This window comes from Paroedura picta, chromosome 3 (genome assembly GCF_049243985.1).
Source record: "Paroedura picta isolate Pp20150507F chromosome 3, Ppicta_v3.0, whole genome shotgun sequence".
NCBI classification, from domain to species: Eukaryota; Metazoa; Chordata; class Lepidosauria; order Squamata; family Gekkonidae; genus Paroedura; species Paroedura picta.
The window spans coordinates 121322499-121345255 of NC_135371.1; the positions used below are offsets into that span (position 1 = coordinate 121322499).

Genomic DNA, 22757 nt, shown 5'->3' on the forward strand with positions numbered 1-22757 from the left:
TCTCTTTAGTCTGGGGATGACTGTAATTCCAGGGGACCCCAGGTCCTGCCTGGGGACTCGCATCCATATATCCAAATTGGTAGCTGTATTGGTCTGAAGTAGCACAATGAAATCAGAGTCCAGTAACACCTTTAAGACCAACAAAGATTTATATCTATATATCCAAATATTGGCAGGGATTACCCTGCTTAGTGTCTGAGATCTGACAAGATCAGGCTAGCTTGAGATATCCAGGTTAATGAGTGAAAAGTTTTAAAAAAAAATAACACTTCCTGCAGGTGAGATATGAAACCCCTAGAGTAGTTTATCTCCAATTCACACAGTCTAATCACTTCTATCTTTGCTGATAGAAGCTTGTATGCAGCTGAAGGCCCCATCAGAACTGACACAAGGACTTTAATTATCTTGTCTCTCCCTTTGCATGATAATGGTGAGAAAAGGAGCAGTTCATGCTTCCTACGGAGACATCTGACACTTTAATTACAGTCACAAACCTGGATTCTCTACTGCTGGGGAAGAGCCACTGGATGTGGTTGTGGGCATAGCCATCCTAACACTTGTTGGAGAGCTGTGCAACTAGAGAGCTTGGTTTCACTCAGCATAGCCTTGTATCCTCTGTTACTTCTGCAAAACAAGATGACAATTGAGCATGTGGTAATAGAATTACCAAGTGATCACATTCCCTAACAGCACACTCTGATCATGTCACAGATCAAGCCCATTGGGCTTCTAGGCTCTCAGGATAGAGTATGCAAATAAAAAGTCTTTAGTTGAGATTTTATAAATTTTATTGTAGGAAATTAGGAAAAGGGATCAAAAGCAATTTTATTCAGCACAGCATAGAATTCACAAAGTATGCAGCATACAAAATAGCAAATTATTTTGCAGCCTGATATCTTCACATGAGCCCCTGGGGAAGGGCAGTATAGAAACACAAAAAAAAAAATGAAAAAAATCTACTCTTGATTCAGATAGTCCTACTTTCATTTCTTTCTGTGAAAATAAACTGTCATGCAATCCTCCTCTTCTACACAGTTCTTAGGTATTAAACAATCCCCCCGCACCTGGCCCCTACACCAGTAGGTCCTAATTTTTAACCCTTTAGCTCTGTGCAATGCAATCATTTTTTTTCCTGAGTGGAGGAGGGAGAGGACAGAGGGAAGGGATGGAAAAGAGATGGTAGAGGTCTAAGGGGAAACCTGTAGGAGACATAGGTCTGTGAGATAAGGTTGCCAACTCTTGTTGTTGTTATGCGCGAAGTCGTGTCCGACCAATCGCGACCCCATGGACAATGATCCTCCAGGCCTTCCTGTCCTCTACCATTCCCTGGAGTCCATTTAAGTTTGCACCTACTGCTTCAGTGACTCCATCCAGCCACCTCATTCTCTGTCGTCCCCTTCTTCTTTTGCCCTCGATTGCTCCCAGCATTAGGCTCTTCTCCAGGGAGTCCTTCCTTCTCATGAGGTGGCCAAAATATTTGAGTTTCATCTTCAGGATCTGGCCTTCTAAAGAGCAGTCAGGGCTGATCTCCTCTAGGACTGACCGGTTTGTTCGCCTTGCAGTCCAAGGGACTCGCAAGAGTCTTCTCCAGCACCAGAGTTCAAAAGCCTCAATTCTTTGACGCTCGGCCTTCCTTATGGTCCAACTTTTGCAGCCATACATTGCAACTGGGAAGACCATAGCCTTGACTAAACGCACTTTTGTTGGCAGGGTGATGTCTCTGCTTTTTAGGATGCTGTCTAGATTTGCCATAGTTTTCCTCCCCAGGAGCAAGCGTCTTTTAATTTCTTTGCTGCAGTCCCCATCTGCAGTGATCTTGGAGCCCAGGAAAATAAAATCTGTCACTATCTCCATTTCTTCCCCTTCTATTTGCCAGGAATTGAGAGGGCCGGATGCCATGATCTTTGTTTTCTTGATGTTGAGTTTCAAGCCAACTTTTGCACTCTCCTCCTTCACCTGCATCAACAGGCTCTTTAGTTCCTCTTCACTTTCTGCCATTAGAGTGGTATCATCTGCATATCTGAGGTTGTTGATATTTCTCCCTGCAACCTTGATCCCAATTTGTGACTCCTCTAATCCCGCATTTCTCATGATGTGCTCTGCATACAAGTTAAATAGGCAAGGCGACAGTATACAGCCTTGCCGAACTCCTTTCTCAATTTTGAACCAGTCAGTGATTCCATGTTCAGTTCTCACTGTTGCTTCTTGACCTGCATATAAATTTCTCAAGAGACAAATAAGATGCTCTGGTATTCCCATCTCTTTAAGAACTTGCCACAATTTGTTGTGTTCCACACAATCAAAGGCTTTAGCATAGTCAATGAAGCAGAAGTAGACGTTCTTCTGGTACTCCCTAGCTTTCTCCATGATCCAGCGTATGTTGGCAATTTGATCTCTAGTTCCTCTGCCTCTTCGAAATCCTGCCTGTACTTCTGCCAACTCTGGGTTAAGATATATCTGGGGACTTTGGGGGTGGATCCAGAAGTGGGTGGGATTTCAGGCAGCGAGAGACCTCAGTGCAGCATGGAGTCCACCCTCCAAAGCAGATATTTTCTCTAGGGGAATTTATCTCTGCCAACTGAAGATGAGCTCCAATTCCAGGGGATCCCTGCTGTGAGAGCTACAAGGTATAGAGCTGCCTACTCCTGGTTGGGAAATGCCTGGAGCTTGGGTTTGGGGAGGACAGGACTTCAGTGGGGTGTAATGCCAGAGCATCTATCCTCCAAAGTAGCCTTTTTCAGTACAGAGAGCCATTGTAATTCCAGGAAATCTCCAGGCCCCACCTGGAGATAACCAACTGTATGTCAGGCTGAAGGTCTGGATAATGACAGCAGGACTGAAAATGTAGTACTGCTTACCCAGCATGGTACACTGTGCTCGAGGGGAACGAAGTCCTAGGGACAAGACAGCAACAAGTCAGCCACCAGCAACCACACCTAGATTGAAAGCTGGGATATTGCCGGACTACTTTTGAATCTGTCGATTGTTCTCACAGCTGAGCACGCCCAAGACAAACTTGCTTTTCCAGGCACACCTGTCCCAGTCAACACCTGCAAGCATGTGAAAGAATTAGAATGGATATAGATTCCTCCTTGCCCAGAAGCCCCCACTTCAAACATGCTCATCATTTCCCCTTGCTAGAAGGAAAGCCAGTAAAATTAGGGCAGTTGTTCAACCAATTGTATTCATCCAGAAAACATTCTTATCTTCCAAGTGATCTCTTGAGACAGGAGACTTGGTGAGGGAACTTGACTCTCTTCAAGGCACTGCATTCATCTTTTGACACAGAAACCCTTCTGCAGGAGGCAGAAGTTTGGTGTCAGTCAGCTCCACGCCCCCCTCCTTCCAATATCATCACTGTTTGGGCTTCTCGGTCTGGATGCCTAAGAACATCCTTGTGCTACTACCCTGTGGGGTTTGGTGTTTTGTTTTTGTTCTTTAGAATGCAGATACTGCAAAATAACAGTGGCCTTCTCTGAACATAAAAGGCAGCTTGCACCCCAGGGATCTTTTCAGTTCTTTTCCAGAACAAGTTCATACCAGTACTAGACCAGGGGCAAGTACAGAGCAATGGTTTCCATTTCTCCTCTGCAGAACTAAAAGTGTAGCCTTTGAAATACCAGTGAATTAATACCATTAGTTGTTCCTATCCATGCTAGCATACAGACATGCTTGTGAGAGATTTGTTTTACAAAGAGGCATAAGAAGCCACAAAACTGCTTTTAATTGCAGCCACCAGGGATAAATAGATTGGATGTTTGCCTATACAAGCAAGCAAGCAGGCAGGCAAGCAATTAATTTACTGTACATGAGCAGAATATAAAAGTAAGTTACATAATACATCCAGCAACATAAAAAGTCAGTTATAGCATAGATCTATAAAATCAGATAGTATATCAAATACTATTAAATAAAAGATATCTATATATAACCATTAGCAGCAAATTAAAACAATTTATCAGTGACATTTATCAAGGATCTCCTGATTTTAATGTCCGCCATCCAGACGTATCCATTTTTCATGAAAACTCTGTTTTTTAGTTGCCTATACAGATATGGGAGGATAGCAAGGATAGGAACAACCATGGCTTTTGGTTTAATATAAGAACTCTCAGCTATGGAGCCTTCTGGATCAATTTGTTCCTTAGCTGGGAAGAAGTGTCTCATTTGGCTAGCATGGAGTGGAGCCCAAGATCATAGACCCACACTTCACTTAAAGGATCCTGTTGTGTACCACTAGTTGGCAAGAAATGCATCTTAGTGAGTGACTTAAAGGAAATTATTCTCCATGAATTTAATGAATTCTCTTCACACTTGAAATCTATATTTCAAATTCATACAGGTAGAAGGTTATACTACAACTCACTGACAAACCAAAACATTCCCTATTCATATTTAGGATGAAGTATTATGGAACTCTTGTGGTGTTTCACTAAAAAACACAGAGGAGTAACTTCCAAGTGATTAATACATTAGAATTTAAGGATTACATAGAAAATAGTAGCTTTGGATTTTAAAACAGCAAATCCATTTACAATGTCTCTGCTCAAACTAGTAACACCTACACCTGGAGGGAGTGACAGCTTCCTTTTGCATCCAATGGTCAACATCAGCCACTAATGTTGAGTCACATGACCTGTCATAGAAACAGCCCTACTGAGGCCTTTGTCACCTCAACATTTCCGTAGTTCTATTTTGAGGCCCCGTTCAGCAGGAAATGTATACAGACAGCTTGGCTTCCTCTTCACACCTACGTTAGAGTGACCACCAAGGCTACAAATAACCTCAAACCCAAAATGCTCTCATCTTAGTCATATTCATATAAAAATACCTACCTACCAACACACACACACGTGGGCATTTTCATTTTGTCCATCATGCCAGAAAAATTACAGGGGCAACACAAACTATGAAGTGGCAAGGGGAATATTTCCCTAAATTTACTGGGCATTGTGTTCTGAGGGAAGCTTTCATAAATCCCATCCTTTGCTAAGAATTTGGTTCATAGAAAGATAAGGAAGAAGAAAGAAGAGTTGGTTCTTATATGCTGATTTTCTCTAGTAGGAGTCTCAAAGCGACTTACAATTGTCTTCCCTTTCCTCTCCCCACAACAGCCACCCTGTGAGGTAGGTGAAGCTGAGAGAGCCCTGATATCACTGCTCGGTCAGAACAGCTTTATCAGTGCTGTGGCGAGCCCAAGGTCACCCAGCTGGCTGCATGAGGAGGAACGGGGAAATCCAACTCAGTTCACCAGATTAGGAGTCGGCGCTCCTAACCACTACATCAAGCTGAATCTATTACACACACACACCTGTGCTGTACTCAGTGATTTACAGGAAAGCATCATTTCATAGAATCATAGGCTTGGAAGAGGCCATGCAGGCCATCTAGTGCAACCCCCTGCTCAGTGCAGGATCAGACTATAACATCGCTGCTTGAAGACTCTCAGTGAGGGTGAGCTCACCACCTTCCTAGGCAGTCAATTCCACTGCTGAACTACTCTGTCTGTTTTTTAAAAATCCTAGTATTCAGCTGCTACCATAATTTAAACACATTATCACAAGTCCTATTCTCTGCTGCCAACAGGAGCAGCTCCCTGCCCTCTTTTAAGTGACAGCCTTTCATATACTTAAAGAGAACTACCCCCCCCCTCAATCTCCTCTTCTCCATACTGAACATTCCCAAGTCCCTCAGCTTTTCCATGTAAGGCTTGGTTTTCAGACTCATGATTATCTTCATTGCCCTCCTCAGCACCAGCTCCATTCTGTCCACATCTATTTTGAAGTGAGACCTCCAGAACTGCATGTATTACTCCAGGTGTGGTCTTACCACTGAGGAATACAGAAGAAACATGACATCATTCAGTTTGGATGTTATGCCTCTGTTGACACACCCCAGGACTGCATTACCCTTTTTTGATCCTGCAACTCATGTTTTGCTTACATTTAACCTATATCCAAAGAAACTTGTTCATGTAAATTGCTACCCCCATCTACATGTAAGCCACCCAGAGCCCCAGGGAAGGCGGTACAGAAATGTAATAGATAGAAATAATGCATGCTTGTCATTTTTGTTACTTAGCTTTAGATTTCTGCACTTATCTTTGTTGACCTGCATCTTATTCACATCCACCCACTTTTCCAGTGTGTTCAGAGCTCTTTGAGTTCTTTTGGGATGTTTGTGATTCCTCTAATTTTGGTGTCATCTGCAAATTTAATGAGTAGTCACTCCACCCCCTCATCTAGATCATGTATACATATATTGAAAATACCAGGCACAGAATGGAATCCTGTGGCACCCCACTGGATCCTTGCCTCCAATCAGATGGAATGCTATTAACAACTACTCTCTAGAAGCAGTTTTCCAACAAGTTCCCTATCTACCTAGTTATTCCAGAGTCCAGTCTGCAGTCATTCAGTTTAGCCATCATGGGAAACTCTGTTAAAAGCTTTACCAAAATTCAAGTAAATAATGTTGATGCCATTCCCATCATCCAGTAGGTTTGTCACTTGATCAAAGAATGAAATGAGGTTGATCTGGTAGTACCTGTTTGGAACAAATCCATGCTGACTTTCCCAGAACACCATGGGGCTTTTTGCACGCCTTCAAAATAGCACAATGGTTGCCAATTGAAAACGCTACTGATTTGCTGTTTTGCACAACGTCGTCGACAATCTGCCACACACCTGAAACCAATCTGCAAAAAGCGCTTCCTTGTAGCGCTTTCAGGGAAATCCCCAAAAGTGGATTCACCCTCCGGAAAGCGATACACTCCTGCAACCAATCTGCAACACTAGCGAAAAAGACCTGTGCGTTAACATTGTTGCGGTTTCTACAAAGTCCCTCCCCCTGGCTCTCTTCTCTGATCTTCCGGCGAAGCAATCGCCATTTTTTTTTCTCCGAGCGAGCGGGGATAAACGCACCAGCGAGCCTCTTTCAGTTTAGAGGCTTCCCCGGCTTCAGTCCCTCCCCTTCAGTCACTAAGCACACTTCAGTCACTAAGCACACTACTAAGCAGTCACTTTATTTTTTACACATTCATTCAGCCGAAAATCGGGCCCGTGAGAGGGGGGGGGGATTTTTTTTTTCACTCGGAGGGAGCGTGGCAACGATCAAACGACAGCTCAAACACACCAGGCAGCTGGATGGGTCTCTCCGTTGCAACGAATTAACACAGATTCGTTGCAATGGGTCTGTTTTTTTTTTTTTAAACCTTTCTTAAAGGGAAAGGGGCTGTTTGGGAGCATGCTAACGGCTGCCCATTGGCTGCTTGACGGCCAGGGGAGGGACGAGCTCGGCAATAGCGCTTCCTTTCTAGCGATTTCTGCCGAGACCGGAAGCCTGTGGGAAACGCTACAAAACGCAACTGGATTCCACTACAAAGGCAGGTACTATTTTAAATGGCGATTTTTCATTCAGTGACCAATTTGCTACAAAGATCCCGGTGCGTAAAGCCCCCATGTTCTCCTTTAGATGATCACAGATGGATTCCTTTAAAATCTACTCTAGTTTCTTCTCTGTGGCAGGTCAGATTGAGTGACCTGTAGTTTCCTCCCGTTTTGAAGATTGGGGTAATAATTTCCATCCTCTAATCTTGTGGCACATTTCCTGTCCTCCAAGAATTCTTGAAGATGATGGGAAAAGGCTCTGTAAGTTCTCTAGAAAGATCTCTGAGTGCTCTCCGGTGCACACTAATTGGCCCAGGGGATTTGTACTCATTCAGTGCAGCCTCTCAACAACCTCTCTGTCACTGTCAACCAGAAGCCTAGATGCCATGCCTTCACTACTATCTTGTATTCTTCAGGGGGGAAAGACTGAAGTAAAAAATAGGTACTGAGCCTTTCTGCTTTCTCTCTGTCAGAGTTTCTCCATTTTCACTCAAAAGTGGGCCTATCACCTTTTTTACCATACATTTACTCCCAAACATAACTGGATAAACTTTGTTGTTGTTGTTGCAGCAGGCTTTCCTGGCCAACCTCAGTTCACTCTGAGCTTTGGTCTCTCTGATGGCTGACCTATAGTGTCTAGCAACCTTCTTTTTAGAGGTACGTCTTTCCTTCCATTTCTTGAACATTTCCTTTTTCTCCCTTAGCTCCTTAGAATCATAGAATCATAGAGTTGGAAGGGGCCATACAGGCCATCTAGTCCAACCCCCTGCTCAACGCAGGATTAGCCCTAAGCATCCTAAAGCATCCAAGAAAAGTGTGTATCCAACCTTTGCTTGAAGACTTCCAGTGAGGGGGAGCTCACCACCTCCTTAGGCAGCCTATTCCACTGCTGAACTACTCTGACTGTGAAAAACTTTTTCCTGATATCTAGCCTATATCGTTGTACTTGAAGTTTAAACCCATTACTGCGTGTCCTCTCCTCTGCAGCCAACAGAAACAGCATCCTGCCCTCCTCCAAGTGACAACCTTTCAAATACTTAAAGAGGGCTATCATGTCCCCTCTCAACCTCCTTTTCTCCAGGCTGAACATTCCCAAGTCCCTCAACCTATCTTCATAGGGCTTTGTCCCTTGGCCCCAGATCATCTTCGTCGCTCTCCTCTGTACCCTTTCAATTTTATCGACATCCTTCTTGAAGTGAGGCCTCCAGAACTGCATACAGTACTCCAGGTGTGGTCTGACCAGTGCCGTATACAATGGGACTATGACATCTTGTGATTTTGATGCGATGCCCCTGTTGATACAGCCCAAAATGGCATTTGCCTTTTTGACCGCTGCATCACACTGCCTGCTCATGTTTAGTTTACAATCCACAAGTACCCCAGGGTCTCGTTCACACACTGCAACCTAGAAGCGTATCCCCCATCCAGTAGGCATGCTTTTCATTTTTCTGACCCAGATGCAGAACTTTACACTTATCTTTATTAAATTGCATCTTGTTCTCATTTGCCCATTTTTCCATTGTGTTCAGATCTTGTTGAACTCTCTATCTTCCGGAGTATTTGCCAGTCCTCCCAATTTGGTGTCATCTGCAAACCTAATGAATAGTCCCTCCACCCCCTCATCTAGATCATTAATAAATATGTTAAAAAGTACCGGGCCGAGCACCAAGCCCTGAGGTACCCCGCTACTCACCTCTCTCCAGTCTGATGAAACACTATTGACAACAACTCTTTGAGTGCGGTTCTCTAACCAATTCCCTATCCACCTAACTATCTGAAAATCCAGATTGCAGTCCTTCAACTTATCCATCAGAACATCATGGGGAACCTTGTCAAAAGCTTTACTAAAATCCAAGTAAATGACATCAACCGAATTTCCCTGATCCAGCAAACCTGTTACTTGGTCAAAAAAGGAAACTAGGTTGGTCTGGCAGGACCTGTTGGAGACAAATCCATGCTGACTTCCTTGGATCACCAAATTGTCTTCCAGATGTTTGCAGATCGCTCCCTTTAATATCTGCTCCATTATCTTCCCCACAACAGAGGTCAGACTCACTGGTCTGTAGTTTCCTGGGTCATCCTTCCTCCCTTTTTTGAAGATCGGAATAACGTCTCCTTCTGAAGTTCTCTGTTCATCCAAATAGGCTCCTTGGATCCCCTACCATTTTTCTCTCTTGTTGGAACAGTCATGGCTTGAGCTTAAAAGGAAACTTGTTTTAGAAGAACTTCTCTTGCTCCTTTCCCTTCCAGCATTCTTGCCCATGGAATGACTCTCACTGTGCCTCTGAGTTCATTAAAGTCTGCCTGATTAAATTCTAACATGGATGTCTGGCTAAATTTTCTTCTGCCCCACCCCCCAGCAAAAGAAATTCTAGGAGGACTTCTCCCTAAGATCCCCACCATCTTCACCCATTTATTATATCTTGCCAACTGGTTGGCGGTTTAACACAATTGAGTTGAATGTGGCTGAGCCCCTCACAGCTTCCTTTACTATTTGAAAAAGGAAGTTGTCAGCCAGGCAGATCAGGAAGTTGTGTGAATCTGGATGCTTAGCAGAGTTTGTCTCCCATCACACATCAGGGAAGAAGAAGTCATCTACAACTACAAGGTCCTGTTGCTTGGATGCACTGTCAAACTGTTCAAGGATGGCAGCATCTACTGCTTCACCCTGGTCAGGTGGTCTGTGGCTGACTCTAGCCACAATTCTGTGTGTCCTTCTTTCCTTTATCCTCACCCAGATACTTTCCTCAATGCTGTCACCTGCCTGCTCCAGTATTTCCTGACAAGCAAACCATCTCCTCACAAACAGTAGCACTCTGTCCATGACCATATCAGTTATTCTTGAACAGTTCACATTCATTCACTATTACATTCCATTCATAGACATTATGCCCCCAAGTCCCTGTACTGTTTACTAAATCATATCCTTCTCTCTGCACCAGCAGTGCAAGCTCTTCCTTATTTCCCAAGCTTTGGTCCATAGACACCTGAAGACCCACACCTTCGGCTTCACTTGACCTGGCCTTCCCAAATGAACCTCTGCTGTTTTCTCTCCTTCACTGAAGCCCATATATTGGTCATCCCCTTTCCCAACATACTTCAAGTCATTTTTCACACAGACTGGGAAAAATAAAGTTTGGATATACAGTTTGTTTATAAGAGCTGAAGTCTGAGTCTAGGGGCATCTTTAAGACAGAGTTTTATTCAAAGCATAAGCTTTTGTGACAAAGTGTGTATGCACATGGATGTTTATACCTTGAAAATAACTTAGTTGGCCTTAAAGGTGCCACTAGACTCAAACTTGGTTCTGGATCTCTTAATATTTCTGTTTAGTTTAAAGCAGGTGCAGGAAACTCAATATTTTATTGGAGTCATTTGTGTGTGTCTGGGGGGGGGGGGTCCTTTTTCTCCTACATCATTTCCCCAATCTAAACTTCCACCACTTTGGGGAACCACTGGTTTATAATCTATTTTGAATCTTCAGTTTTAATTTCTCTTTCTAACATGCACTAAACTTGCTCTCATTATTGGCAATCTGTTTGCAATGCATAGAGGTTTATAGTTCATCTCTTTGAGTTCTCTGTTTTGATACCTAGGTCGAGTCTGAATGGGACTTTTTATCCACTCCCAGTCCAAAGAAATCCCTCCCATATACACTGAATTTGATTTCCATTTTGATTTCGGGCACTTTAAATTATCTCTCTTCAACATGCATAATTGATCTGCGGTGACCCTACCTTTCCCCCACAATATCCATGAGTGTATATAAGCTTAGATATTTGAAAAAACATAGCCAGCATGTGTAGATTTCTCCTTTTTGTGAATAAACTTACTGTTGCAAAGCAGTCCTCCCTGATTGACCAGGGTAGCCATGTTGGTCTGAAGTAGCACAACAAAAATAGAGTCCAATAGCACCTTTAAGGCCAAGAAATATTTATTCAAGGTGTGAGCTTTCACCCACATGTCTCTCAGCAGAGATTTGCCTCATTCTCTGAGAGAAAGCACTAGTGCTGGCTGGAGTCACCTAACTCACCCCCGCCAGTTCAGGAAAGGTAGTTCAGCTTCATTACCACTGCTTACCTCAAAAACAGAACAGACTGAACGAATGCTGAACAACATTAGACAGTCAAATCTCTCTCCTACCTTTCTATACAAAGTTGTTTCTCTTCTAAATAAAACTATTTTATTCTTTTAAGCAGACTGGTACACCTATCTCTTTGCATATTTAAATTCTGACAACAAGCTTGATGCATAGTTTTGAGTGTGTGTCTTCCCACAGCACTATCATTGTAAGCAGTAAGGATGACCACCGAAAAAGCAAGCCATCTTCAGTTTCTGAATCTTGTCCACTCAGAAGTAGTCCACCAAACATATCCTTGATGGTTGTTCTATGGCAGGAGCCTGGCAAGACTAACCTTTTAAAGATAAATAACTGGAAAACATTGATGTGTATCATTTTTTATCTATTTATATCTATTATTATCTATTTTTATCTATTTAAGGTTGGTGTCTTTGTGTTTGATATAGATTACCAGTTTGGTGTAGTGGTTAAGAGTTCGGACTTCTAATCTGGCATGCCAGGTTCGATTCTGCGCTCCCCCACATGCAATCAGCTGGGTGACCTTGGGCTCGCTACGGCACTGATAAAACTGTTCTGACCGGGCAGTGATATCAGCGTTCTCTCAGCCTCACCCACCCCACAGGGTGTCTGTTGTGGGGAGAGGAATGGGAAGGCGAATGTAAGCCGCTTTGAGCCTCCTTCGGGTAGGGAAAAGCGGCATATAAGAACCAACTCTCCTTCTCCTTCCTCCTCCTCCTCCTCCTATGGCATAAAATGTGGATGCTTTGTCTTTTATTGGTTGTTGTGGATTTTGCTTTTTAAAATACTGCTACAAGCTGCCCCGGATGAGCCTCTTGTGGCGCAGAGTGGTAAGGCACCCGTCTGACAGCTTTGCCCATGAGGCTGGGAGTTCAATCCCAGCAGCCGGCTCAAGGTTGACTCAGCCTTCCATCCTTCCGAGGTCGGTAAAATGAGTACCCAGCTTGCTGGGGGGTAAACGGTAATGACTGGGGAAGGCACTGGCAAACCACCCCGTATTGAGTCTGCCATGAAAACGCTAGAGGGCGTCACCCCAAGGGTCAGACATGACTCGGTGCTTGCACAGGGGATACCTTTACCTTTACCTTTACAAGCTGCCCCAAGTGTTAAAAAATGTAGGATAGCTAGACAGCTAGATAGACAGACAGATGGACAGGTGAATGAATAGACAACTGAACAGGTTAAATGGTCTGAATTCTGCTGGGGCAAGGTTGCTTCTCACATTATTCTGGAAAAAGTCCAAAGGAAGCAATCACACAGGTAAAAGGCTGGTAATGTGGCATCCTGACAGATTACCATACCAACGTTGTCACACCACATATGTAACACATGTCTCTTACTCACATATATATTAAAAGTATTTGATCAACAGATTTAACCCAGGGTCCCAGAGAACACATAGAGAAAAAATTCATTCATTTAATTACAATATTTGTACTTTTCTTTTCTCCTTAGACTTGAAGTGGCTAACAAAAGAACAAAAGCTTCAAGGATATAACCATCATAATTGTCCATCACCAAGTTAAAACCAGTACACAATTAAACAATTATTTAAAAAACAGAACACTGCCCTTTGACAGGAGTCATCAGAGGCAAAAAACAAAACCTGCATAGTCTCTCATTTTGAAAACAGAAACAAACATGAAATGAGAGATTATGACCTTACAGAAGAGTGCAACCCTGCTATAGTTTCCACACGTATCAGGGATGTCAAATCTACAGAAGCAGAATTAAAATAAACAGAGTGCTCTCAGCATTAAGAGTAGTATCCAGGACTGGGTGCAAAATCAGACCCTACGGTGCTATCAACATGTAAGTGAAAAGTTTCCCTTCTTCTTAAAAATGAGGATATTTGTTAGAAAGAAACCAAAAGTGAGAGACAGATCTCTTCAGAAAGCTTTGAGGTTAGGCACTCAGAATTCATTCCACAAAGAGAGATGCAAGCAAGGTCACAAAGAGACCCCCTAGGCTAATGAGCACTCAAGAAGCCCAAAAAGGGCTAGAAGGCTTCGTTTAACACCTAGAAATGTTACCAAAATGAGGTAGAGGGGAAAAGAAAGTACAAACTCTCAAAATAAGGCCAGGAAAATTCATTCACATTTTTATTCTGCATGTCCTCCAAAGAGTGGAGTTCAAGGAAAGATCGATGGTTCTTTCCTTCTCCATTTCTTCCTCACATGATCCGCCAGCAACCCTATAAGATATTTTAGTCTAAAACCCAAGGACATCCTGGGGGGTCATATGTAAATCTTCTCTATACTCTCTGAGAGCCATCTTGGTGTACTGGTTAAGAGTGGTGGCCTCTAATCTGGAGAACCAGGTTTGATTCTCCACTCCTCCTTGGTGTAGTAAAAAGCAGCATTCAAACAACCAGCCCGTCTTCTACTATCCATCCATCTCTAGATTTTACCATAACAATAGATTCAAATGGGTAGCCTTGTTGGTCTGAAGTAGCACTCTTTGCACTTGAAAGCTCACACCCTGAAGACTTTGTTGGTCTTAAAGCTGCTACCGGACTCTGCAGCCATCCAGCAAGGATGGCGGGTAGGGTGGAGTGTGGACTTAGTGGTGGGCTGTGGAGACGGGTCAAGTGTCCAATAGGGAGGCGCGCAAAGCGCGCCTCCCAATTGGACACTTGGCCCTGGATTGCCACTCGGAGGAAAGGAAGGGAGCATGTGAAGGGTGGGCGCTATTCAAACAAGAGCTATTGCATGACAATCAATGACTATCCCAGAAAGACGAAAACACTGCAGGAGCTCTAAGAAGCCTATTTGGATGAACAGAGAACTTCAAGAGGAACTAAGAAAGAAAAGGGAAATGTTCAGGAAATGGAGGGAAGGACAGAGCTCTAAAGAAGAGTACCTACAGGTTACTAGGCACTGTAGATCAATCATCAGAAAGGCCAAAGCTGAGAGTGAGCTAAGATTGGCCAGGGAAGCCCATTGTAACAAGAAAAGATTTTTCAGTTATGTGAGGAGCAAACGTAAAGGAGGCAATAGGCCCACTGTTGGGTGTGGATGGACAAACTCTAACGGAGGATGCAGAGAAAGCAGAAAGGCTTCGTGCCTATTTTACCTCTGTTTTTTCCCACAGGTCAAAGTGTTTAGGCACATCTAGAGATGGCCGTAGCCAAAGGATAGTGTCTGGATGGCAGGTTAACATGGATAGAGAGGTTGTAGAGAGGCATTTAGCTGCACTGGATGAGTTCAAATCCCCTGGGCCGGATGAAATGCACCCGAGAGTGCTCAAAGAACTTTCCAGAGAACTTGCACAGCCCTTGTCCATTATCTTCGGGACCTCTTTAAGGACTGGAGATGTCCCGGAGGACTGGAAGAGAGCAAATGTTATTCCGATCTTCAAAAAAGGGAGGAAGGATGACCCGGGAAACTACAGACCAGTGAGTCTGACCTCTGTTGTGGGGAAGATAATGGAACAGATATTAAAGGGAGCGATCTGCAAACATCTGGAGGACAATTTGGTGATCCAAGGAAGTCAGCATGGATTTGTCTCCAACAGGTCCTGCCAGACCAACCTGGTTTCCTTTTTTGACCAAGTAACAGGTTTGCTGGATCGGGGAAATTCGGTTGATGTCGTTTACTTGGATTTTAGTAAAGCTTTTAACAAGGTTCCCCATGATGTTCTGATGGATAAGTTGAAGGACTGCAATCTGGATTTTCAGATAGTTAAGTGGATGGGGAATTGGTTAGAGAACCGCACTCAAAGAGTTGTTGTCAATGGTGTTTCATCAGACTGGAGAAAGGTGAGTAGCGGGGTACCTCAGGGCTCGGTGCTCGGCCCGGTACTTTTTAACATATTTATTAATGATCTAGATGAGGGGGTGGAGGGACTATTCATCAGGTTTGCAGATGACACCAAATTGGGAGGACTGGCAAATACTCTGGAAGATAGAGACAGAGTTCAACGAGATCTGAACACAATGGAAAAATGGGCAAATGGGAACAAGATGCAATTTAATAAAGATAAGTGTAAAGTTCTGCATCTGGGTCAGAAAAATGAAAAGCATGCCTACTGGATGGGGGATACGCTTCTAGGTAACACTGTGTGTGAACGAGACCCTGGGGTATTCGTGGATTGTAAACTAAACATGAGCAGGCAGTGTGATGCAGCGGTCAAAAAGGCAAATGCCATTTTGGGCTGTATCAACAGGGGCATCACATCAAAATCAAAAGATGTCATAGTCCCATTGTATACGGCACTGGTCAGACCACACCTGGAGTACTGTGTGCAGTTCTGGAGGCCTCACTTCAAGAAGGACGTAGATAAAATTGAAAGGGTACAGAGGAGAGCGACGAAGGTGATCTGGGGCCAAGGGACCAAGCCCTATGAAGATAGGTTGAGGGACTTGGGAATGTTCAGCCTGGAAAGGAGGTTGAGAGGGGACATGATAGCCCTCTTTAAGTATTTGAAAGGTTGTCACTTGGAGGAGGGCAGGATGCTGTTTCTGCTGGCTGCAGAGGAGAGGACACGCAGTAATGGGTTTAAACTTCAAGTACAACAATATAGGCTAGGTATCAGGAAAAGAATTTTCACAGTCAGAGTAGTTCAGCAGTGGAATAGGCTGCCTAAGGAGGTGGTGAGCTCCCCCTCACTGGCAGTCTTCAAACAAAGGTTGGGTACACACTTTTCTTGGATGCTTTAGGATGCTTAGGGCTGATCCTGCGTTGAGCAGGGGGTTGGACTAGATGGCCTGTATGGCCCCTTCCAACTCTATGATTCTATGATTCCTAGTTGCAATGTATGGCTGCGAAAGTTGGACCATAAGGAAGGCCGAGCGTCAAAGAATTGAGGCTTTTGAACTCTGGTGCTGGAGAAGACTCTTGCGAGTCCCTTGGACTGCAAGGCGAACAAACCGGTCAGTCCCAGAGGAGATCAGCCCTGACTGCTCCTTAGAAGGCCAGATCCTGAAGATGAAACTCAAATACTTTGGCCACCTCATGAGAAGGAAGGACTCCCTGGAGAAGAGCCTAATGCTGAGAGCGATTGAGGGCAAAAGAAGAAGGGGACGACAGAGAATGAGGTGGCTGGATGGAGTCACTGAAGCAGTAGGTGCAAACTTAAATGGACTCCGGGGAATGGTAGAGGACAGGAAGGCCTGGAGGATCATTGTCCATGGGGTCGCAATGGGTCAGACACAACTTCACACCTAACAACAACAACAAAATAGTCCCCTCTTTTTCTTGATGGCACATATGGGAAAAAATCATTCTTCCTTTCAGAGGCAACTACTGTGTCTTTTACTTCAGTAATTCAGGTACAACTGAATTTTCTTAATCTTTTTTGTAAAAGTGACCAAGCTTGAATACTTCTCCATACCACACCTACTCAACAGGCACTAGCTTTTAACAAGGATTAAGTGACAGGATCATTCAGAACCAACAACCAGGAAGCAAACAATGGGAGAGCCTTCATACCAAGCTTTGTAAGCTAACCACAACTATTCAGCTGGCCACTGCTAGAAACAGGGTAATAGTATGGATCCTTTGCTGCCCTGAGAGTGGCAATCAGAATTCACAGGTTCAAAGGATGCCTCTACACCTTTACTGCTGAGGATTGGGATGACCACCTGAAGTCTCTTTTCTTCATAGAGAATCCCATTTTTAAGTACACAGTATCTCTTAGGGCAGCTCCACACATTATGATGGCTCTGGAAAAATCGGTAGCCAGCTTGGTGTAGTGGTTAAGAGCAGCGGCTTCTAATCTGGTGGGCCAGGTTTGCTTCCTCGTTTCTCCACGTGCAGCCAGCTGGGTGACCTTGGGCTAGTCAAAGTACAGAAAGTGCTGTTCTTAGAGTTCTCCTGTCAGAGCTCTTTCAGCTCCACCTACCCCACAGGATGTCTGTTGTGAGGGAAGGAAGGAAAGGAGATTGTATGCAGCTTTGAGACTCCTGGAAGTGAAAAGTGGGGGATAGAAATTCCTCTTCCTTCAGTCTGCAGACATGACATACATGTATGGGCCTCACAAAACGCCAGTCTACGTGAACCTAAGAAATCAGATTGGCAAAGCTTACAGTGGTGTTTAAGATGCATGCAACCTTTTACATAATGTCCACTCTACATGCTTCATAGGTGCTGCTGGAAACTCCACAATTTTCCACAAGGCATTGACAATTATAGTTCTACAAGGATAGATCTTGGCATAAAAGATGATGGTTTGTAGGGTCTCTATATTCCAAATACACTCTCCTGGCAGGGGCCATATCAAACAGACAAGTGTCACTGATTTACTGTTTCCCTGGTATGTATGTACATAATATTAGTATACAGATTAGATACAACATTCATGAAATATATCCCATATTTTTATTGGCTTTTCCCCCTATGGTGCTGGCTGTAACATCTAATGTTCCTGAACATACCTGTTACAGGTAAATGGGGTTTTCCTGCTGTAAAGATAGACCGGTTGTGGCCGGGTTGCAGAGCTGGCAATCGTGCTCCCGCCCGCCTGGGAAGGCCTTTAGCATGGGGGGGGGGGAGATAGTTCCAGGGGGGGGGGTTTCCTTCTCAGCCGCCCTGCCAGCGCAGCCAGGGCAGCTGGGAACGGCTAGCACCCGCTGTATTCTTTTTACAGCGGGCTTAATAACTAGTTATGTATAAGGTTTAAATTCTCAATACTTATAAAATTGATAAAAATACTGAAGACTCAGAGGACTTGTCACTGATGAAAGAATCTCACTGAAAACGGATATTACCTGGCTTCCGTTTTGACAGAAGTCCTACAGAATAAAGAGATAAGGAAAACTACAAAAAAGGGGCACTTTTCTTTCTTTTATGAATATATTTATTGTATTGCCATTGGATAGGTCTGTTTCTCTCTATTTGACATATGTATATCTACTCTTGTAGAACAGAAGAAGAGCTGGGTTTTTTATTCCCTGTTTTTTTCTGCCTTATGGAGTGGCTTACCAACCTTGCTCCCCTCACAACAGATACCCTGTGAGATAGGTGAGGCTGAGAGAGCTTTGAGAGAACTGTGACTGGCCACCACCAGATGGCAACATGTGGAGAATTAAGCCTGCTTCTGCAGCTTAGAGGCTGCCTGCCGCTCTTATCCATTACACCCATGGTGGTCCAAAGACCACAATCCTTCATGGAAGAACTCTGAGAAACGGTCGTCCTAATTGAGCTTGTGGCATTGTTGATAGGTGTCATGCATTTGAAACAGCCCCATATTATTATTCTTTTACTCTGGGGTTTCCATAACACACATTTGTTTCTACTTCTATACTGCATTTTAAGTGTAATGACACCATGTAAGAGGGAAAGAGAAAGTAAGTTATCTGTTGGATTTTGAAGCTGTCCCATTCTGAGAAAAACAGAAGGGAAGTTGCCCTGTCACACAGTAGGGGGAAGAAGCTGGTAGATAAAATGCAAGATAGAAGAACCTGGAAGTGCTGGGATCTGCCAAGTGGGTGAGGCTGTGCCCCCCAAATTTGGGCATAAGGAGTGCTGAACATTTTACTATTTCTTCATACAGCATCAAAACACCCATGGCCCCTTCCACCTGTTTAACAAGCATTCAGTGAACAAGATTTCTATTGTCCTAATGGGATGTATGGATCAATTCCTGGACATTAACGGCTCTTGAAAGGATTCTTCCTGCATGTCATACTTAATTACTTTAGGGAGAAGAAAAACGCTTACAGGAAGCAACAGTAATGTAGCAGTTTCCCTCCCATTTCCACTGACATTTTTAAAGAAAACAACTGGTTTTCTTTTCAGTACTGCTTGCCAAATCAGGTCCATAAAAAGCAGCCATGAATTGAGATTACACATAATTTAAGACAACCAAAGATTGCACAGAGCATTACACTTTGCCTGCTGCAGGTTCTCCCCTCACCCCCACCCCCACGGTAAAAATTAAATGCCCTTTTGCTGGAGTTACTTAAGTAAAAACTACATCACAGTACATCTCCCTTCCAAGTTCCCAGAAACCTGGAATGCAGCTTTTATACATACTCAGTGGTCCAATGGCTCAGGGATTCCTTTGTGCTTTCTAAAGAGGCAAATGAGCCCCGCAGTCTTCTTGCTAAGCCCTGTTTATTTCTTCCTTGCACATGTGGTCATCCGACCTCTTGCTCACTACCCTCGACTTATTCTCCTGTTTTTGTGGGCTCATGGAAACTCACCACGGGACAGCTTGAATTCCACTGGGAACACTGCAGTCTGCAGCACTGGGCCAGGTGGCAATGCAAGCTGGAACAAGGCCCCACTAGCAACATTTTCATTCCAGCTACGATGCAGTAATAACGTTCCTCCCCATCCCATTGTGTGTCCAGACATTACCATCAGCCCATTCAGAGAGCCAGTGTGGCATTGTGGTTAGAAGTGTCAGCCTCTAATCTAGAGAACTGGGTGAGGTTCCCTCCACCTCCACATGGGTGATCTTGGGCCAGTCATAGTTCTCTTAGAGCTGTTCTGGCAGAGCAGTTCTCTGAGAACTTTTTCAGACTGTGGTGGGGAGAGGAAGGGAAAGGTGTGTGCAAGCTGCTTTGGGGATCCTTCATGGATTCCCAAAGCAGCTCTTCTTCTAGTTGCAGTGAGCTGGTGCACAATAGCCAGAAATCACGTGATGTCTGAGAGTTCTTTGTCCTATGACAGTAAGTGCCATCAAGTCCCAACCAACTTCTGGAGACCCCAGTAAGGGGCTCTCAAGGCAAGGGGGAAGCAGAGTGGTTGACCAGTGCCTTCCTCTGCAGACTACCACCCTTACCTCACTTCCCAGATCAGAGGAGACCAGGTCATTTCAGTTCTCCTTCCTTCCTTCCCCTCTGAAATTAACCACACAGAGCATTAACTTTAGCTGTGCTTGTGAAGGGGCGATGTTACAGGCTGGCTCGGATTCCAGCAGTCAACACATGTCGCATGGATATTGATGCATCCCCTTTCTCCAGCCTCCATCCAATGGAAAGAGATGATTCTGGTCTGTGCAGTATGCATGGCAATCCTTCTGCCCTGCAGGTGTGAAGGACTTGCACCTTTGGCTGGCGAACACATGCCCAGGAATCCATAAAGGCCTCCCTCAAAAGGTGGCTTCCGTGTGGGAACCCGCCGTCCATTAAAGCCCAACCGGCAGAACTAGAGCCAAGCAAGGGGCCGGTTCTCACATCCCCCTGCCGGCGACCGAGATGGGGCTGCATTTGTGAACGGGCCTTGGAAGTATTATAAATAGCGCCGGAGCAGGCCGGCCGGCTGCAGCTGCCGCGCGGGGGCGTGCCCGCCAAGAGGGCATCCTTCCAAAGAAATGTGCTTTCGGGAGTCTAACTCCTGCCACACAAGCTGGCTGTTACGCAACTCCAGGGAAGAAGAAGAAGAAGGGCTCGCTCCCGAGCCGGCTGCCGAAAGCAACTCCAGCCTTTCTCACGCCTCGCTGTCTCGCAACCAGGATGAAGCGCTTGTGCCGTCGCCTCCCCCCCCCCCTCGGCCGGGGAACAGGCCCCTCTTCCGGGGTTGCCCCGGGGCGGGAGAACACCTGTCGGGAAGCGGCCCCGGGCTCAGCCTCCGCTGCTCCTGCCCGGCCAGCGACGCCGCCGCGCGGATGTCCGACGCCCGCCCGCCCCGCCCCCTGAAAGGGACTTCGGAAAAAGGAAACGGAGGGCTCCTGTCCGGAGGGCGCCTCGCCAAAGCCGTTCCCGAGCAAAACAGCCCCCCGCCCGCCCGCCCGCAACCCCGGCCGCCACGCATCTCCCCCCAAGGCCATTGCTTGCCCTCAACCTGGCGCGGGGGTCGTCCTTCGCCAAACTCGAGAGGAGCAGGGGCCTGAAGCTGTCCTCAGCCCCCGCGCACAGCCCACTGGCTCGCGTGGCTTTCATCCCACTCCCCCCCCCCCCCGGCGCTTAAAAAGAGGAGGCAGCATCTCAGGGGCAGCCCGTGCAAGCGGTCGCCTCTCCTCCCCGCCCCCAGCCCCGCCGGCCCAGCCCCTTCGCTCCGGAGAGGAGACGGTGGGTCCAAGCGAGCGCCAAAGGCTCGACCCTGCCCGCTGCCGGCCCCCGCTACCTGTGGCAGGCGGCTCTGCTCCCTCGCCGTCCCAGCGGCGCCTGGAGATGCCTCTGGGGGCTCCGGAAGTCCGCGGAAGAGCCGGCGCCCGCCCGGAGTCTGCCCTCCGCCAGGACAACAGGGGCTTCCGTCCCCGTCCAGCGCCTCGACGGCTGCGCCGAGCTCCGGGGTCAGCTGAGAGGTGGCCGGGGAAGCGCTGAGCTCAGCCGGCTGCCCTTTGGCTGCTCTTCTTCGGCAGCCCCACGCGCCAAGGCAGGCAGGCAGGCAGGCGGCGGACGCCAGCCAAGAGCGGAGAACAGGAGTCAGCCCGCCAGCCGGGCACTGGGAGCCGCGCGCAAAGGAGGCTTTGCCGCTCCGGTGTGACATCGGCCTCCTGGCGGGAAACCAGCTGGCTCAACGGAGACAAACACGCACCGGGTTGCTATGAGGAAGGCAGGCAGGGGCTTGCCCAACTCTAGCTTCTGGGCCCGCTTTGCCAGCAGCACCTGGCTGCCAAAGATCCGTCGGATCTCGGAAGCTAAGCAGGGTCGGCCAGGTTAGCCCTCGGAGGGCCGACTTCCAAGGCCCACCGGGGGTCAGGACCAGGGTGGGTGGGGGCAATGGCAGACCACCTCTCCACCTCTGAGGATCTCCTGGCTACATAACAGGCAAATGTGGTAGGATAAATAATAATGAATAGTGCATGCATGCGTTTCATCCCTCACTGTCCCAGTTGGTGTGCTCCTAGTGTTCACCATTTTATTTCTTCTGGAACTTATTTTTTTAAACTGCACCTGCACAGTTTGTTGTTGTTATGTGCGAAGTCGTGTCCGACCCATCGTGACCCCATGGACAATGATCCTCCAGGCCTTCCTGTCCTCTACCATTCCCCGGAGTCCATTTAAGTTTGCACCTACTGCTTCAGTGACTCCATCCATCCACCTCATTCTCTGTCGTCCCCTTCTTCTTTTGCCCTCGATCTCTCCCAGCATTAGGCTCTTCTCCAGGGAGTCCTTCCTTCTCATGAGGTGGCCAAAATATTTAAGTTTCATCTTCAGGATCTGGCCTTCTAAAGAGCAGTCAGGGCTGATCTCCTCGAGGACTGACTGGTTTGTTCGCCTTGCAGTCCAAGGGACTCGCAAGAGTCTTCTCCAGCACCAGAGTTCAAAAGCCTCAATTCTCTGACGCTCGGCCTTCCTTATGGTCCAACTTTCGCAGCCATACATTGCAACTGGGAAGACCATAGCCTTGACTAAACGCACTTTTGTTGGCAGGGTG

The 22757-nt window shown here is 46.0% G+C and overlaps 1 protein-coding gene across 4 annotated transcripts in view; it reads right to left on the reverse strand.

Annotated features, from left to right (window-relative positions):
• Nucleotides 1–21826, reverse strand: part of PIK3R6 (phosphoinositide-3-kinase regulatory subunit 6) — a 67234-nt gene extending 45408 nt beyond the window's left edge. Inside the window, exons 1-3 of one of the 4 annotated variants that reach the window (XR_013229373.1) lie at nucleotides 21501–21826; nucleotides 2859–3050; nucleotides 495–624 (exon numbers count right to left, since the gene is read on the reverse strand). Coding sequence is in view for 3 of the 4 variants with exons in the window: in XM_077327500.1 (XP_077183615.1) it covers nucleotides 495–549 (55 nt within the window). In the remaining variant the exon portion in view is untranslated. Of the gene's footprint in view, nucleotides 1–494; nucleotides 625–2858; nucleotides 3742–21500 lie in introns of those variants that run through there. The other 3 variants (XM_077327500.1, XM_077327502.1, XM_077327501.1) reach the window with 3 other exon arrangements.
• Nucleotides 21827–22757: the final 931 nt, after the last annotated feature.